This window comes from Hippichthys cyanospilos, chromosome 13 (assembly GCF_059441005.1).
Source record: "Hippichthys cyanospilos isolate Australia breed blue-spotted pipefish chromosome 13, RoL_Hcya_1.0, whole genome shotgun sequence".
NCBI lineage: Eukaryota > Metazoa > Chordata > Actinopteri > Syngnathiformes > Syngnathidae > Hippichthys > Hippichthys cyanospilos.
Genome location: NC_142381.1, coordinates 1227882 through 1246813, shown reverse-complemented (window position 1 = coordinate 1246813; position 18932 = coordinate 1227882). Strand labels below are relative to the sequence as shown.

The 18932-nt window shown below is 43.1% G+C and overlaps 1 protein-coding gene across 4 annotated transcripts in view; it reads right to left on the bottom strand.

The window, feature by feature from the left end:
* atp11c (ATPase phospholipid transporting 11C (ATP11C blood group)) overlaps nt 1–16859 on the bottom strand; it is a 31249-nt gene extending 14390 nt beyond the window's left edge. For 2 of the 4 annotated variants that reach the window (XM_088431119.1, XM_088431122.1), the window contains exons 1-8: nt 16394–16838; nt 16233–16328; nt 7138–7257; nt 5464–5553; nt 2002–2082; nt 1080–1187; nt 679–807; nt 281–369 (exon numbers count right to left, since the gene is read on the bottom strand). In XM_088431119.1, the coding sequence (XP_088287245.1) occupies nt 281–369; nt 679–807; nt 1080–1187; nt 2002–2082; nt 5464–5553; nt 7138–7257; nt 16233–16328; nt 16394–16480 (800 nt within the window). In that variant the 5' untranslated portion in view covers nt 16481–16838. Of the gene's footprint in view, nt 1–280; nt 370–678; nt 808–1079; nt 1188–2001; nt 2083–5463; nt 5554–7137; nt 7258–16232; nt 16329–16393 lie in introns of all 4 variants that reach the window. The other 2 variants (XM_088431118.1, XM_088431121.1) reach the window with 2 other exon arrangements.
* Nucleotides 16860–18932: the final 2073 nt, after the last annotated feature.

Below are 18932 nucleotides of genomic sequence, written 5' to 3'. Positions count from 1 at the left end.
ATTGTCCCGGAAGCATTCCAGTAGTCTCAACAATTATTTCAGAAACGATTATCAATGCATATTACCAGCACTTTTGCCAGGTTCAAGTTTATTTTAGGGATAACTGTGTGTTCCTCTTCCCAACAAGATATCAGAATTTTGTATACCATCTGTTAAACAACACTAAGTTGCCTTTGGTTAAACCACAAAGACAGTGACTGAAATGATTGCACGTTTCAACATGTGCAGACGATGCAGACTTGCATGGGGAATGTGTTAAAGTTACTTGATGAAAACCTACTTATATAGGTCAGGCTGGGGCTGTTCACACTCCAGAGTGGCACTGAGAGATTCCAGATCCTTCTCTATGTCTGGAACAGTGTAATGTGTCTGGAGGTGAGGAAGAGACCAAGTTTCATGAAGGTGAGACGATGGGGGGAATGAACGCGCACACGCACAAAAAACTCCACTGACATGAGGAAAAAGTATTTACAAAGACGAGAACAGTGAAAACCAGTGAAAGTCAATAATCCGTCCATCCCTACTTTTAAAGACTAAAAAGTAATTCAATAGATTAGTAATAAGGCCAATGGATTGATTAAATAAATGCAAGCTTTTATTCACAACGACTCCTGTAATGTCGACAATACAACTTGATTTTCTGATGGCTGTTCCTGCCTGAAAAGGAGCTCAACTTACTTTATGGTTGGACTCGCCATCCAGACTAGCAGTGGTAACAAAACAAGTGTCGTCATCCCGGCTGGATTTGAGGAGGATTAAATCACAGGGAAAGGTCTCATCTTCTTCCACCTCCAAAACGTCTCCCACCTAAACAAGACGGCAACATTTTTGGCCACCGCACCACATCTCATAAATGACCGCATATCAATCTTGGATATCCGAACATTACTGCTGCCTCTAATACATTAGCTTTACAAAAACCCTAGCAGGCAACATCCTAGACAGACTCATCAGCATAAAAGTGAAATATGTCATGTGTTTGGCAGTCAGTGCATGTTGGAACGTCTCTTCCAGAATGAGGTCTCCAGGGGAAGCGCTTTTTCCCCAAGAGCCTAGCGGAGATGCTATATGGAAGCTACCTTGATCTTCTCACTCTCCTTGCGCAGCCTCAGACCGTTTTCAAGCACTGTCACAGGGTACTTGTTCACCTCGTTGTCAGCTTTGTGTCGTAACCAGTCTTCATAGCCCTGTTGGAGATGAAGCCATAACTGTACCTCAAGTTGTTGTTCTCACAAAAAACAAAAACAAAAATAATTCAGACGGGAATTAAGAAAATAAAGAAGGCCGCACGTGATTAGCTTTTGGTAGTTTCATTGTAAAGTGCATCAGGTGCAAATGAGTGGTTGTAGAGACTAGAGGATGAGCGCATTCAAAAAATACTCAAGAATGGATGGGGGGGTGGTGCAGCAATAAAGAAGGTAAAGATGCCAACCAACCCCAATGGCCAATCAAGGCTCACCTGTGGTTAGGTGAGGATCACAAACTCAGCTGCGATTGATCATTACCAGAGCCTTCATAGCTACGCGGAAGGCAAGTGGTTTTAAAACTATTAATTACACATGAAATTAATGCAGCCATCCAACTACAGACATAATAACGTTTTATGGCTGACAACATCTCAAAAATTGGACTATCCCTTTAAAGAAAAACCAAAGGCCACCCAGCTCTATCAGTGGGCCCCAGACATTTAGCGAAGGAAGTCCGGCCACTATTGTGCATTTGAAATCCCCAGCGGTAGACCGACTAAAAAGTCAATCCTCAAACAATACATCCAAAGAGGGGGGACACGGCAGCGACAAAGACAAAGAGTTACGCTCATTGAAAAGTTCCCTGCAGTCGTTCCTTCAGAGGCCCTTTTTCTGTCGGCCCTAATCAGAATTCAACAGCGGCGCATTATTACAAAGTCCAGGAGAGCATTAGTCATGAACAAATGGAGACTTGTTAGAAGGAGAAGCAAGTCTATGATGACATTATCCACCACACACCAAGTTAGGATCCTACCTGCTTGATCGCAGTCACTGTAATGACAAAACATAAAGGCAGGCCACTGGTGACGGGGCTGGTGGGGGTGTCCACTATCACCTATTGGGGGGGAAAAAAAATAACATCAAGACACTTGTAAACTGTCAGCTGGAAAAGATAATGGCTTGCTTTGAAACAGCACAATGGGGAAGATGTGTGTTGTTGGCTTTGTGGCGGGGGAAGTGAGGAAGTGGTTGGGCAGGGAAGGCCTTCCTCTAAATGCAGGGTGTAGTCCCTCCCTTGACGACGCTGCTGCTACTACTCCTCTGAATCACCAATAAGACAGAAAGACAGTGGACGAACTTATGTTTTGGATGAGTTGGATTATCTGTCACTACACCGTTGTGCACCCCCCTTAAAACATGCCCGGTTCGATCTTTGTGTGCTCAAAAGCTGAAGCATGTGACGTTTCTCTTGAGCTAACAGAATTTGAAGCGGTAATCGGGTAATCCCCCCCCAAAAAAGCCCGTAGACGAACGCCACCGGACCAAAGCTTGACGCTAAAACCACGCAACGGTCTCCAATAAGCGCCATAAGATTTACACTGGAATTTATGATCCCAGTTACCCTCACTAAGCCCCAGGACAATCAGCTTCAGTATAACAAGGCTATGGGTGACAGCCCTTGAAGTGCCTTCATGCAACCCGATGGGAAACAATGTCCAAATAAACCAAAAGCTAGCTATAAACAATGAAAACAAGATCTGAGGCGTGAGGGAGACACTGCCCCAAAAACGCTTTTTATATTCCTAAAAAATAATGTTACAGCAAAGCTTTGGTCACGCGTCCAGAAAGGAGTTGTGACTGATTAGAGGACGCGCTTCAACAAAAACAACCCCAAGAACTGGAGACAGCATGTCCCTGTGATGCACCAGCCAGATGGTCAAACCACAGCACAGATACAGAGAGAAAAAAGGTGGAAACCTGCGACAAAGCTGACTTTCAGCCAAAAGTGTTGTTTGATTCACCATTCTGTTGTCTGCGTGACAAACGTATAATAGTGAATTCTGGTTATAAAAAGCCATTGCTGTTCCTCAAAATAGTCCAGTATGGGCTATCTTCAGCACAACAACCATATTTGGAATAGCATCGCCTCGACGTCCTTTGTGGTTTTAATAGTACTGCTAAATGTGCAAACAGCATTCGTCGATCGAGTACACCAGTGGTTGACAAAACTATGGCGCGGGGGCCATTTGCAAAACACTATCCACATTTAGGTGGCCTGCAGCACATATAGAAATACATATATAGAAATATATGGGCCGCAGTGCTATTTCAAAAAACACTTTTTTGATACCAAGCAGTGTTAGAGGAGTAGAAAAAAATCCTAACTTGCCTGAATTTGAACAAAAAGCCTTGGGGTAGCAATTTTTTGACATTATATAGGCAGTGTGTAATGTTTATTTTTGGCTTGACTGAGATTTTTACTATTTATTAAGTTAAAGTACATTTTTAAAAAAAAAAAAGTGTCGGTTTAGCATCTTTCTATTTTTTTGTATGCAGCCCTCACGGGAAAAAAAAAAATTGGGATACCCCTGGAGTACACTGAAAACAGATGTTCTTGAGTGGCACGGTATTGAAACTGTTGGGAAAAGGAGCCAGGTAGATTTCTTCCTCTGCACCAAATGCAAAAAAAAAAAAAAAATCTGAGAAGTGCTAAGGATATGCTGCTGTGATATCACCCTGGTGCAAATCTCATATCAGCCACCAAGTGTGTCAGTGTGAAAGACAGACAAGACAGCAGTATCCCCCCCAAGTCCCAGGCAAACGTGTGTGTGTGTGTGTGTGTGTGTGTGTGTGTGTGTGTGTATATGCATGTTTGTGCTTGCGTCTTCCTCCTCTTTCCTCCTCTGCCGCCTATTTCCACTCTTGAGCTTTCAGTGCCATGTCCGCTAGCCTCTCATGGCATTCTACTCCCCATTTGATCAAATTCGTGCAAAGACACACAGGGCTATTTATAGCAGAGTGGTGCTTTTTTATCGGGCTGTGGCTATTTGCGGTGCTCGCAATCACACGCGCGGAGGGCTTCCTGGATGCTGACGTTAGCAGTGCGGCGCCGCAGAGAGAAGTTGGGGGGGGCGGGTGACTAAAAAGGACGAGAGACACCAAATGACAAAAGGGGAAGTGAATAAAAAGTTCGGAGCAGCTCTGACATTTGCTTGATGGCGCAGCACTTAGATGACGTCCGCTCTCACAGGAGAGTGAAAAGGTTTATTTCTGTCCAAGAGATGGCAGGCGGGGGGGGGGGGACAACGAGTGCACATAAGGTCTCCATACCTGTTCATCTCCCCTTTCTGCTTTCCCTGATATATTACAACTCCTTGCATGAGGGGGAAATAAGAAAGCCCCCGAGAGACTTTGGATTAGTGGAAAAACGCCAGCAACGCTGCAGCTTGGGTAAACAGTTTGGAGGAAAGCTTGAACGCCCATGACGCCAGACTTCCCAAGCATTCCCTCATTCGCCACAACATTAGGTACGGTGGCAAACTAAATTAGGGGTCTCAAACTCCTTTTAGCTTGCGGGCCGCATTCAGGAAAATCTATTACCGAGTGGGTCGGACCAATAAATTCATGGTATACGTTTATGTAACTTAAGGGACACTGTGTAAGATTTGACAGTTTTTCATTACGCACAGCAGGAGGCGCTGCGTTTACCATTGTCCACAGATATAACCAAAATGGCAGCCTCCGGAAAAGTGCCACCCCCCATGTGAAAATTAAGTGACCTGGCCTCTGGTGCAAAATAATGTGGTCGTGATACATTCACACTGAATAAGCAAACGAGGCTGGTGCGTTTTCAAATTAGTGTCCATCAAATCCTCTGCTTGTGCTAGCGGTTCCAAGGTTTAGCCTGTGTTGGTTCCAACTGTGAGTTAATGCGTGATAGGCAAGCATATGCAAAGTGAGCTGGAAAACCAAAAAAAAAACAAAAAAAACACAACAACATTATATTGTACATCGCGTGTGACCCCCAAACCGGTCAATGTTTTGACTCATTGGGCTCCATTTGGATCGCCAAACCAGAAATACTGGAATCTACAGGCTATTGTGTCAACTGTAAGGGGAGGGAGGAAAGAGTCAACATAGGCCGATAATGACGGAATTTCCTTTGTGGCCCGCAGACGTTTCCTAGTTTAGAACTTAGCTTAGGGCAGTCACTCCACAGGCTTATTCAGTCAATATGAGAGGACACAGCAGGGCGGGTGTTTACACTAGGACCTGTTTGTAGCTCCCGTTGGAGTGACAGCTGCAGGGGGAGATGATTCACGTGGATTGGAAAGGAGGAGAGGCAGAATGTAAGGGATAATGGGACGGGAGGCAACAAATGCCCTTGTATTTATAAGACCGGTCGCCGAGGAGCACAAAGCTGAGGGGAATAACTTATTTAATATTTGAAGCTCAATAGCACCGAGTGTCGGGGGCTTTATGAATGATTCCTCACCTGTACCAGGAAGATGATAAGAAAGTAGAAATTGGCAATTCTTCTGAACTGTTCAAACAGGTTCTTTGGTAAAAAGTTCCATACGGTATACTGCGGACAATAAACAAAACTTGTTAGTTAATACATAAATACACAAAATATTGCACAAGTATTTCAGATTTACAAGCAATTGTGTATTGTCCGGGAAGATAAAAAAGAGCAAATACTTTTGTCTAACTAGAGAAGAGAAGCCATGAGCGTTTACATTTTTTGCACTGATTAAAGCTTGAAATGCGATCCCCTTGAATAGTGCCAATGAACCAATGACACTGGCAGCAGTTTCAGCAGAGTATTTTGCATGTTTGGAAGTGAGAATAACCACTGCTGGTGTCATTAGCGCTGTCCATGCCCTGCTAGTAATTTGGCGCTGGCCAACTTATGTGCAGAAGCAGTATCCCGGTCATTTCTTCTTGAAATGTTGGCCTTGGTAAAAAAAAAAAAATAAAAACAAATGCACCCCTTCAGCCATTGTGGGGACAGTAAAGCTAACTACAAGCACAGAAATAGTCAGCATTACCTCGAGAGCAAAATACAAAAACAATGCAAAAGAACGCAGAAAAATATTCTTCGCACACGGCAAAGCAATAAGGTAGTGTTTATGAAGATAGCACATCAGGGGTGGGGGGTGTCGAAATGCAGGCGCAGCAGAACTGTTCGTCTCATTTTGCCGGAGAAAAAGAGAGGGAAACTAATGAGGAAGGAAGGCGGGATTGTAGTGGCGGTGGTCTCAGTGGCATGGTGGTGCAACAGCAAGCAAGAGTTGAAAAGTGGCAACGGGCCAATGCAGACTGTGCAAGCAAAAGCATGACGGCGTGGAGGTATGGAGGAGCATAAACACTCCAGTCAGGGTAATTAAAGTCTGTTTACTCTGACATACAGGCAGAAGCAATTGATGGGCACATCTTCACTGCACCACTATAAATCCTGCTGCCATCCTACCCCCTGACTCCCCCCGCCCCCTCTAACCAAAAGCTAGAAAGGCAGAATTAGCCCAAAACTGCGTCACTGCGCTGGTGATTTACAGTACGGCAGGGTGCATTCTATCAGGGGCCGGAGTGCTTAAATTAACTTAAACTGCCACTACATTCATAGCCATGTATGTCACTGCCAAAAGCAGCATTCACTTGACACAACAGCAGAAGTCAGTGTTTTGATGAACGCCAGGTTAATATCTGGAGAGCAGGGGGCTAACTTCTGCACCGGTAGCATTGATGCTACACTTTCAGATGAGCGGACTACAAGGATTTGGTCGTGCAACACTTTGTGGAGGTACGGCATGAGCACCTTTGCTGATGTACAGTCGTCTCAATTTGCATACCACACAAAGTAGTTTGACATTGCTGTCTGCTGTGTAAATCTCGGACTATGTGACTCATGGACCTGCTAAACTCTGAATCAAGTGCCCGTTGATGGTCCCACCAAATGTTCTTGACGGATCATTTCCGCTCAGGAGAGCCAGGCCTCGTTACAGACTCGTAAGATTGACTTGTGACTCAAATGGGATTATGGCCTCTCAATGGCAAAACTGGGTGCTTCAAGTTGCTCTTTTTGCCCCAAAATGAGTGGAGACCTGAGTTGGTCCTGTGCATTTCAAATGAGCTGTGGTGCAAGAGTACACCACAAGTGGCGTATTACCTTGGACGACACAATTCTGTTATCACAGAACTTTGGCGGGATGAAAGGCTCGCTGGCAGAACATGGCTGATGACCAACGTAGATAGTCCGACTGTCTACTCTTCTTTCATCGCCTTTAAGCTGTCGGGGAGGAGGAGAAGACGAATGAGTGCGGTGGCAGATGGAAGGTAATAAAGCTGAAGATATAGGACATTAGCCTCAACTGTGAATACCGATTCATAATATGCACTGTTTTATTTTGTATTTTTTTTAATATAATGCAGGAAGGATGGCGAGTTGGAGTCGTCAAACATGATTTGAAAATGAGCAGCTAAATTGAAAGTATGGGCAAAACATGAAACGTGTGCAATTGCAAGCATATGATATCGTGAAAAATATATTTTAAAGTTGTAGTCAGCTAGTATTTTCAGCAAAATGAGCACAAAAAACAGGTAATTTACCAGGCCTCCTTTGGTAACATACTCCACGTTTCCACAAATCACAGGAACACGTGTCCGTGTAAAATCATTAAAGGCAAGCTGAAGACGGGCTTTCTCTCTTCTGTCGCAGACAGGAGGACGAAGGGAGCCAGAATGTTTGCGTGAAGGCCTATCTGTATGCGCAAGCATCCATGTTCACACCTCGGTGTGGCTGTCAAATCTCCATCTCCATCTTGCTTGGCACACATTAATAAAATAAGCCCTTCTGCTGGATCACATGGGGGATCAAAGCATGAGAGTGGGAGACTGAAAGGCTGCGAGAGAGGGAAGTACAAAAAGGTGCCGCCCACACAAGCACATCCAGATTCTCTTCATTACAACAACAACTAGCCAGCCGCCAGTAGAAAAATCAACAATCCCAAAGGACTTTTGTCGTACGGTTATCACAATCACAAGGCTGAATCGTTCTTTCTCTCTGCGCTTTAAAATACAAACAAAAAGTCACACTTTTTTTCCATTTTGTAACGCATAAACGTAGCGATTTTTTTCAAACCTGCAGCTAGCTTGTGGGGGCGGTTTGCCCTTGAGCCATGCTAATGTCCACAGTAACGAAAGGTTGTTGCAGGCTTTTGATATAGATTAAACGCACAATTGCTGAAAAGCTGTATAAGCAAGGTCTGACTTTGCAGATGACATTCACCGAGAAATGTTGAGAACTTGAAGCCCGATTCACTTTAAGTGAATATTCTGAAAGTAGGACTAGGCAATATGGCCAAAATAAACAGTTATTCTGGACAGTTACAATTTTAATTGAGTAATACATCCAAACATCCATAGCTTGTACATAACTCACTTCAAAGTCAAAGTCAAGTTTATTGTCAATTTCTAAACACCGCCGTCTAAGAAATACTCCACCGATTGCCTCTGATGCCAAAAAGCTGCGTTGAAGCCAACACGGTCCAAGAGTCGAGCGCTACCTACCATGTCAATACTAAGAAGAAGACAGGCTTCCTTGATGAAAGACACTCAGTGACAACCCAATTAGATCAATAAAGAATTTAACCAGCTCCTAATGGAGCCGAATTAGGAAACGAATGGCGCATTAGAGGATTGATTGAGCCCCGAATTTTCCATCAAATTACATTTAGATCTAATTACGCACATCGTAGAGACATCCGAGGTTCAGCCGGGCTCCGACGCCCTGCCACTGACCGGAATAATCGTAAAAAGGAATTTACGCAAGTAACATTTCACATCCTTACTGCGAAAACATATGAAGTTATTGGACATGCACCATCAGTGAAATTGTGAATTTATTCATGACTTCAATAAAGCAATCAATTCGGTTGATTATATTTTTAAACATGTAATAATTTTGAAATGTATCAAATAGACCCATGCAATCCTTGACCCTAGCACCTCTGCTATCCACTTCGCTATGGAAGTGTTTGTAGGACCATCTACTTCAATTAATGAGGAAAAGACAAAAGTAAAGCTGGCCAAACAAAGAAAATTACTTATTATTGGGTAAAATGGCACAATATTACCTATCGCACACTCGAATAAAAAAACACTGTCTGTTTCGAGTTACGCGGTTATAAAATCGACCTACCTAATATGGAGGGTTGAAAATGAGGAAAAAAACCCAACTTGGACTAGGAAAAATACGATTCTTGCGGATGACATGCCTCTCAAATACTTTTGTGTCTCTATTGACTGTGTTCAAATGCCTATTTTTCCTGAAATGCAAATCTGATCACGAGGTGTGAAGTATCAGATACATCCAGCGAGAAGCAACCTATTTTACGATGGCGCATGGCATCGCGTCAGCTCGGAAGTGTGTCAGTGCCGCAGACGAAAGTAGGCCGACACATTTCACGTGGGTATTTGCCACTTTAACCACACGGCAACCCACTCTTCCAAATGTACCACTTTGGCTTTTAAATATTTGATGTTCAAGCACTATCGTTGAGTAAGGCCAGCTAATTGAATTCCATAAATCTGTCACCTGCTAAATTGTGAGTGGCAGAATGCTGGGTATTCAAGGTACAAGCTACTTCATTGTGCAAAAAGTGTGCTAAAATGTGCCATTTAAAAGGCCATATTGATATTTGTAAGTTAATATTTTGTGTTCGATTAATTCATTTAGTACCAGTCATTTTTAGGCTATGCTTTAGTCTAGCGCTTGACAATATTCACCTGAGATTCAATGTTTTGACTCTTAAAAACGTGAACATTGCATCTTTGGTATAGAATCAATTAATCTAATACCCCCGAAAATTTCACATGCAGTTATTATATGATCGTCTAGAATGATTGAGGAAAATGAGATTTTGGAACATGGAAGGAATGAAGATGAAGAATGTTGTTTCTTATCATTCTCAATTTAAACATTTGCGGAACATCCATGAGCTGAAGGAGACAAATTGCCTCAAGTCATGTCATGCTCTAAGTCAGAAAGACAAAAAGACAATCCAGGAAATGAGCTTTGTTGCTTTATTGGGCGGCGTGCCTGTCTGTCAAGTGTTTCGGACAGCTGCACAAGGTCACGCAACTCAATGTAACATTTCATAGTTACAATGTGAGTCAATGTGAGCAACAGCTATAAATTGTCGTTTGTCTGTACACACACACAAAAAAAGAAAGGTTGCTCATTACGGTTGCTACTTCTATTTTCATCTTTGAGTGTGACCAAGCAAGCAGAAAAGATTCTCATGACAATGAATGTAATTTAGTGTTCAGACAGTAAAAGTGGGCATGCGCCAGCTTGACAGTTAAGGCAAACCGCCATGTTACGGCTTCGGTTTTTTAAATAGCTCAAAGACTTCAAACATAATGAAAGTCTTTGTCGCACCAGTTTTTGTTGTGCAACAAATGACTTCTTAACATTGTCTAATTTGCCTAATTTCAGCACAAAGATCCTTTGTATTGTGTATTTTACTCAGATATTAGAGTTAAAATTAATCACAGCCATTGAGGCTGGGCGACATGGCCCCCCAAAATGAAGAACCATCTTGAATTTCTTCTTCCATTCTGGACTATTTTAATTTTCTTTTATCATTCAGGACTATTACAAATTTAATGGAAGAAATAAATGTAAAAAAAAATAAACCTGTGCAGAATACTCAATTATCACTAAATTATTTGTCACATACATTTTTTCTACTTGCTTGCGAGTGCAAACGACATCTGTGTTGGAAGTCTGATCACCAGTTTATGACGTTTTTTGAACTGTGTGTGATTCAGCGTGTGATGTCATTTTCAGAGAGGAGATCTAAACATGGCTGGTACAAAAAGGGGGATAGACAAAATATTTACGTTTTACTGCTTAAAAACGCCTAAATAAGTGGGTGATTCCTTTAACGCTTCAAAATGTATTACCTATTGTAAATGTGTCTTGTATAGCACCCATCCAGGATTCTGTCACGTTTGCAAAATCTCAATCTCACAAGTTAGCTTCAAGTTTTAACATGACAAATTCGTTGACTATTTGATTCAGTGTCCAGCGCAAAAACACACAAAAGTTAAGTTGGTGTTTTCAGTTTATGACCAGCAAAAGTACATTTTCGCTCTCTTCAGACGTGCTCGTCAGTGCCGAAAAAGTAATTTGACAGTTGAATGGATCAATGCCAAGAGACTGTGAGCGCAATTTAATGAACACGGTCTCCTGCTTAAATAATCCAAATTAATATTAATCAAGAACGTGATAGGCCAATGCCACTAACCGACTGAGAAAGGATTTACCTCCACCTCCAAACCCCCCCCCCCCTCACCCCCCCGAGCCCTATCAGAGGCTAACTCTGCTGATGAGCCGAGTCGCAACTTCAGCTGAGGCCCGATCCCGAGAAGCTGGCGTTGATGGCCAAAGGCTCATTGTTCCGCGACAATCCCCGCAGCTGTACAAGACACTGAGTGTTCTTGTACCACGGCCTGGTACTGCCCTACATCGCGCCGGGGGGATGGGGGGGGCGACGCGTGCGTTGGGAGCCACTTCCTTCTTCGAAGCCTCGCAAAAAATGCCGCTCGCGTTGCGTTAATGCTACTTGAGCAACTCAGCTGTGCAAATATCACCGCAGTTTGTGACAACATAGCTAGCGACATTATGAAGAGCATTTGCCCGTGTATTATTATTCATTGTGTTACAAAAACTCATTCGCAAATAACTGACAGTCCCCAAAAAGTTATCATACCCGTCTATCTTCATCCATTCATAGTTAAACCTATAAACCTCATTAACTATGATCCTGAAACATTTTAAAAGATTGTCAAACATTGTATCTCATTCAATACCAGCCCATTTTAGACCCTGATCAAGCCCAACACACACACAAAAAAAACAGATACCTGGTACAGAATTTCCGGGCTCCCAAAAATACATTAAGTAACATTTTATGGAGTGAATGAGTTAAAAACGTAGTACAGCAAACATCTCACTGATAAGCATGCTAACCATCAAAAAGCGGGAGCTATCTTGGTAAAATTCGACAAGAAAAAAAGTCAATAAATATTTCATAAGTCAAGCAAAGCGAAAAATGACCCGTGCATGATTTTAAGCCACAAGAAAAGTATGGCGTGCTCACACTCACTTGTGTTTACTATCACTGACGGAAGGCACGCCGTTCCTGAAATAGAAACGTCCCTAAATAGCTGACCAGAGCTAATTTCAGGCTTCAACTGGAAGGTTTTATATTCATCGGTCAAGTTATCTTTTAACTAGTTCATTTTGAAGCATTCATTTCCGTGAGCTTGAAGGCCGGTTTGCCAATTGGTATGACTTCTCCTGCGTCGCCGCCATTATCTGCCACACTTCCTGGGAATTAGGGGCTCACACAAGTGAAAAATGTTCTGGGGTTCATGTGGTGAAAAATCTCTATAGTCTCTGCGCAAAAAGCCAGGGGACTTCAAGCTGCAGTCTAGTCACACTTTCATCTATAATTAAGGAGAATTTAAAGTAGTGTGGCCATAAACGGAGCATGTTTTTTTTTTTTTTTTTTTGGAGGAGGAGGAGAGCGGCCGCGCTCGCCGGACTATTTTTGTATGCGACAAATCGCCACATTCAGCGACTTAATATGAAGCTTCTTGAGCCGGCTACTTTTACCTTCTCGTGTAGGTTGTTTTACACAAGAGTGGCAATCGCACAAAATATTTCTTACATTTTGGACATTTTAAACTCATTCTGAATAAAAGACAATTCATGCATGCATTAAACCGAGCTCTAATAATGATGATAATGATAATAATATAACTGTTAATGTCATATTCCATCCATCTATTTTCTGTAGCTGCTTATCCTCAGTTCCAAGTCCGCTGGCGCCTATCCCAGCTGTCTGGACAACAGGCGGGTGACTGGCTGCCAGCCAATTGCAGGGCACATTTGGCATAGTAATCTTTCAACGGAGCGCATTGTTTACTAATCGCAAGAAATCATTTGTAGACACTACAAAAAGACACGGGAGAAATTCAGCTGTTTTTGTTCGGCTAGCCCGTAAACTGTGACTAGCTTAAAATAGCACAATGCTTGCCAAACCAACACTGCCTACCCCGTTGTGAGTTTATGATTGAGATAATCATTGACGGCTGTTGCCCAAAGGGTGGCTGCGTGTAGGAGGGGCCATGCTCTTTCGTCTCCCACGCACTCATTAAATCCTCAAGAGATGTCTCCACCTTTGTTCTCAACGGGCACCCGCCTCAGCTCAGGAGAGCCACCCCAACACCAAAAGATGTTTTATTTTAAGTGCGCGAGGCAAAAAACACCAAGCACGTACAAGCCAACGTCCTGTATTCTTTCCACGTCACCGCGAGCGGCGGAGATCTCTGGAGGAGCCTTTATGCATATATGGATGATGAGGATGCATTTGGAGTGCCACAAGCCTGGCGAGGCGAGGCGAGGCGGGTCAGGCGGGAGGAACCATGTGCAAGATAATTCAAAATAAATGAAGAAAGCTGAATTATTCACGTGTACAAACTGAGAATTCAACCTCGCTTTTCAACAGAAATGCATGATTAAACCTCCCCCCCCCAAAAATCCTGTCCATCAAGTATGATAAAGCTCCACCCACTGGTTTGACTCAAGGTTGGGAGATGAATCAAGGCTGCTCCTTGCCATATATCAGCCTGTCGCGCTGCCGTTTTCCACCCGTTTGTTGCAGACGCGCTCTCGCAAAGTGAGAGAAGGGAAGGGAAACAAATGAGCCATTTTTCGCAGGTTAGCTCGGAACGGCGACTGAACTGCGCGGCGAGAATCGATATGCGTTCGTCGCTCCTAATCAAAACGGGACTAATAAATCACACGGTCCTGTCTTGCGCTGTGCGTGTGTTTTTTTTTTGTGTGTGTCCTTCAGACACACTCTGCATGTAACTGCTCACCACAGAGACACAATTCAATCTGTTCAAGGACGATTGTTTATTTGTCAATAAAGTATTCGAGGCGTTTCCGACTTGCTGCTCAGCGGCAAATGGAAGTGTCACGGATTAGACAGCAAATTAGAACAAAAAAAAAAAGAAAGCACTTTTAAGTAAGAGTTTGCAAAAGTGATTTCACTGATGAGACTCTGGAATTCTTATTCTGAAATCACACGCATCTGTCTGTGCCTTAGCATATATGCTTATAAAAAGGGCAACAAACAATTCTTTTAAATAGTACCGTAATTCCCAAAATATAGACGCACCAGTGTATAATTTTCTTTTCATTTTGAAGTCAAATTCTGGTATTTTCTACGTTACGGTGCATAAGACGCAACAATGTAAAAACTATATCAAAACTAATAAATCTAATCTTTGTAAACTTCATATTTTGTTGTGTTCATTTCCATAAGTTATATTGTACTGTATAAAGTTAAATGTTACAGAATTCCCACACTGCGCGCACAAAAACGTCTATCTGTGTCAAATCTCCGCTTCCTGAAATAATTTAGGTTACCGTTTATAGGACACACCCATACTTTTGGACTTCATATTGGGGGAATGTATTGTGTTTTATAGTTGAGAATTACGGTAGTTCATTTTGTTGGATGTTTACATCATGTAGACTTTGATGCCCCTTGTAAACATGTTTTTAATGACAGATCAAGGAAATTTACGTTAAGTCTTATTCCTACTAAAAAAAAAAAAATCATCATGAAATTGGATCAAAATCAAAGTCCCCAAAAGGGACTGCGTTTGACCTTGGATGTTCCGCAATGGTATGTTTTTGGCACGTTCTCTGTGCAAGCGCTCCAGGTTCCCCGCCATGAAGAGCTAACTACTATCGCCTTCCTGCCAGGCTCCACATCTCTGAGAACACAGCGCTGCCTTCAAGGGCTTGAACCAACATCAAAGGCGGCTGTGGGATTTTGCATTCCTGTCAAGAGCATTACAACCTCTGGAGACCCCCCCCAAACCCCACCTCGACTGCCTGGCGAGGAAAAAAAAAAAAAAAAACATCCAGCCCTTCTCTTTCTGCAAGCTTATCATTAGAGTTTCTCAAACGTTTGGTGGCTATGGAAAACAGTCAAGTGAAGACCACCTCTGATGCGTTCGGTAGAGGCGCTTAGCCCCCCCCCCCCCCCTCTCTCCTTCCCATGGGTAAGTACAGGCTGCTGTGATTTAGGAGCACGAGCTAACCGCACTGTGCGCATCCATGTCTGAGGTCTCTGCACAAAATATTATTTATGACTGACATCGAGGGGGAAGTACAGCAGGAAGTGCGTTCAGCTGACCCGGCAAGACTCGAGAGGGGCTCGGGCACTGTCGGCATTATTTTGTACGCTCTCCTTTGCCAGCGATGGTATCAACAGGTGCAGACAAGGGCCTTTCGTCGCTAATTGCAAGTAGTAGAACGATCAAAGCAACACTTGCAAAAGCAAATTTACAAAGCTTTGACATAAGCATCCTACGCAGCCATGCCTGGCTCAAAATTTCATTCGTGAGTTGCCATTGAAAGGATTAATCGGGAGAAATGCATGATAGAACATTGGGTGTTCAATATGACCAAAATTGAAAATATTTCCATTTTTTATGGCAGTAAATGAGCCTGACATGGGCTGACTTTGACATTTGCAAGCCGTACCTCGACACCTCCCGTTTGCAAGCAAAGGGGCGGAAGTCAGAGTGGCATATGAAAGTCGTTATTTGGAAATCTGAGATATTTTATACGCCTAGTATTTTTCTGTATTCTTTTCCTTTGATATCACGCACCAAAAAGACCGAGTTGGGTCCCTCCGGGGTTAAGGTAGTGGTGGAATCAGTGCATGGTATCAGTGATTACATGAGTACACGTACTGTTCTTTGTTGGTGAAAAAAGGGCTAAATCCGTAATGAACCCGCCACAAAGCTTTGATGCGCTTTGATCGGATGAAAAATGAAAGCAATCATAACCAAGTAACACAATCGCGCATTTGAGAACTATTGAATAACTTCCAAAGGCGCTTGCTAGCCGTGCACGCGTGTCCGTGACCTTAAAGTGAGAAAGTGGGGGTTTGCGAGCAACTCCGGGTGCGTCGTGACTTCCCGACTGGCGAGAACTCGCCCGCCGTCATCGGGGCTCCATTACGGTCGAGTGAGGCCAACAGCTGTGAGCGAACAAATTATTCCGAACTCGTAAGCTAGCTTGGCTGCAAACCAAGCAGGGGTGTCGGGAGATGACCCCGGGCGCGCGCGCGCGTGTCTCTGTGTGTGTGTGGGCGTCACAGTACATACCAGTCGGTTGAGACGCCTTCGTAGCATCTTGATTCCCCCAACTCTCCCGGCGGCTCCGGTTCCACGGTCCCCCCCCCCGTGCTCCTCCGCGAGCAACTTTACATGTACAAATGTTAGTGAAGCTAGCTCCTCCTGGGCTATCTATCTTCTACTCTACTGACGTTAGTTGGAGAAGCCGCGGCGGCGACGCTACATCCTTTCGGTTGGCCTCGTAGTCGGAGACTCCGCCGCCTCGTCACCATTCGCATCGTCTCCCGCCCGGCGGGCTCGGCGTCGCGGTTCGGGCGTCGCGCTTCTTCCCTTCGAGGTTCCGGGCTGGAGCCGACGCGGACATCTCGCTCGCTCGCTCGCTCGCTGGCTCCGGCGCCCTGTTGCTGCCGCAAGGAACCCGGCGGACTCGCGTCTTCGCCTGGCTCACAGTGATACCGGAAAATGCCGCTTGAATCGTCGAACTTGTGCTTCCCGGAGACGCGGACCGGTGGCCTCGCTTACCCGGGTTGAGGTGGTTTCGACGAGCGAGCGAGAGTAAGTGAGTGGCGGTAGCGTCTTCTTCCAGTAAAGAGATAGCTCGCCCCTCCCGACTGAAGGTGCGGCAACTTTGGCCTCCGGTGCACTCTGGGTAATGTGGTCTCGCGTACCACGACAGCCGCTTCCGCAATTCGCTCCCTTTAAGCGCGTGTTTTGAACGTGACGTCACCATGTTGCCTTTAGGGCGCAGGGTGTGTAGGACGTCGCTTGTGTGACGTCACAATCATGTTTAAACCTTTGGGGGCTTAATGTTTGTGTCAACGTTTTAAAGCGGGTTCGTTGTACAATCGCTAAGGTTTGGGGTCACTTTGAAACGTCCGCATTACATACGTTTTCATATTTCTTATGTGTTTGTATACGTGTGTGACGTCACAATCCTTTAAACCTTGCGGGGCTTTACATACAAGAACTACACGTGACTTGAATGCGCTCTCCTTAAAAAAAAAAAAATCACATTTTCAAGAAGGTTAATTCTACAGTCATCATCGTTCAAAAGTTTGGGGTCACTCTACATGTATACTCTATATTTGTTTTGCGTCTGTATGGATGAAATAAATGTAATGAATTTCCGTATTTGGATAGTTCCTGTTCTGCTGTTCGATGATGGCGTAAATTAAAAAAAAAAAAATAACATGTCACCTTATTCGTAAATAATATCACAACATATGTTATATACTCTCCTCTGAGGAGCATGAAAGGATTGTGTTGATACCATAAATGGAAATAGTATACAAACAAAAAAGTATATACATCATTTTTTTTTTGCCAAATCGGGATTTCCCTCATTACCCCCCTTTTTTATTTTGTCCTTTGTCTCTATCTTGTGGGGACTATGGGCAATCACAAGTCTTTAAAAAAAAAAAAAAATGCAGTCTTAAATGTTGGGCTTTACTACCATCTAGTGTCGCGAGCTGGTATCGTTTTGCATACTGTGATTTATACGTAAATACAGCTAGCGGGAATATTACGTCAGGATTTACAATCGCCCATCAGCGAATTTAAGAATGTATAAATCCACGGGGCAGATACTTCGATCTAAACAATTTTATTTACTGCATACACGTGTATCCTCTTTATAAAAGACTTTCAACGAAATATGTTTGTGAAGAAATTTATTTTGGCTATGGTTTAACAATCAAACAGTCACGCCAAAAGCGAAGGATAGGAACAGGTTAAAAAAAAAGAAAAGGTCAATGACCTTTAGATGGCATTCAAAAAGGGGGCAGTCATCAAGTCAAAATTCATCATGCGCAAACTGTTTTATAGACGTAGTCACTGTCGTATAATTTCAGAGGTTCAAAGAAATCTTACATTCTAAATACATTTTTTACACACACTCAAAACAACATTTCCAGGCCTTGACAAATCTTAATTGCGCTAATAAGTGAGCGTGTCTTGAGAATGACGCATTGATTGCGCAAGTTTCACTGTGACGCCTGTTCAACAGATTCTGCAATTCAAATATCTTGCCACAAGATGGCAGTCTCACAACATGAACGACGCTTGCGCGTCAACCTGTTGGGTGTTGGAAAAAAAAAACATCCGCAAAACTGCACAGCCACGGTCATTTAATTGAACTTTTCGGGAGATGCAATAAAAGCACAAAATGTTACTTTAGAAATAGAATATTTGCGTGCCCAGGATTAGATAAGACTATCAAATACACTAAGGCCGTGCTAATCCGTTTGTCAATGTGTTGCTAAGAAATGTAAAGAATAAATACAAATAAAAAGGAAACATTTACAAAAAAAAATCACACTGCTAGACAATCGACACAAAAACAAGAATTCACATTCACACTTTCGTGTCCTATTCAGTTTTTGCTTGACAATATGTTGCAACAACTTTATATTATTTTCTTCTAAATAATAAATATCGCCCAATGATCTAAAACCTAGACCCTGCAGAATGCGAATACTATTTTGGTTTTTATTTAAAGCGAGAATAAGCAATTCGGAAATGAATGGATGAATATGTATATTTTATAATGCACTATTGCTGCTTGAAATGAATAGTACTTAAATTAATTTATTGATTACTGCTACTGAGCCGATGTTTGTTCTTATGAATAAATAATCAAAATATTTAAAGCACTTTTTTTTTGTATATACGAGGTTTCCAATACTTTTGCTCGTCAAATTTTTAGTTTGTAGACGAGAAGTTCGCCTACCA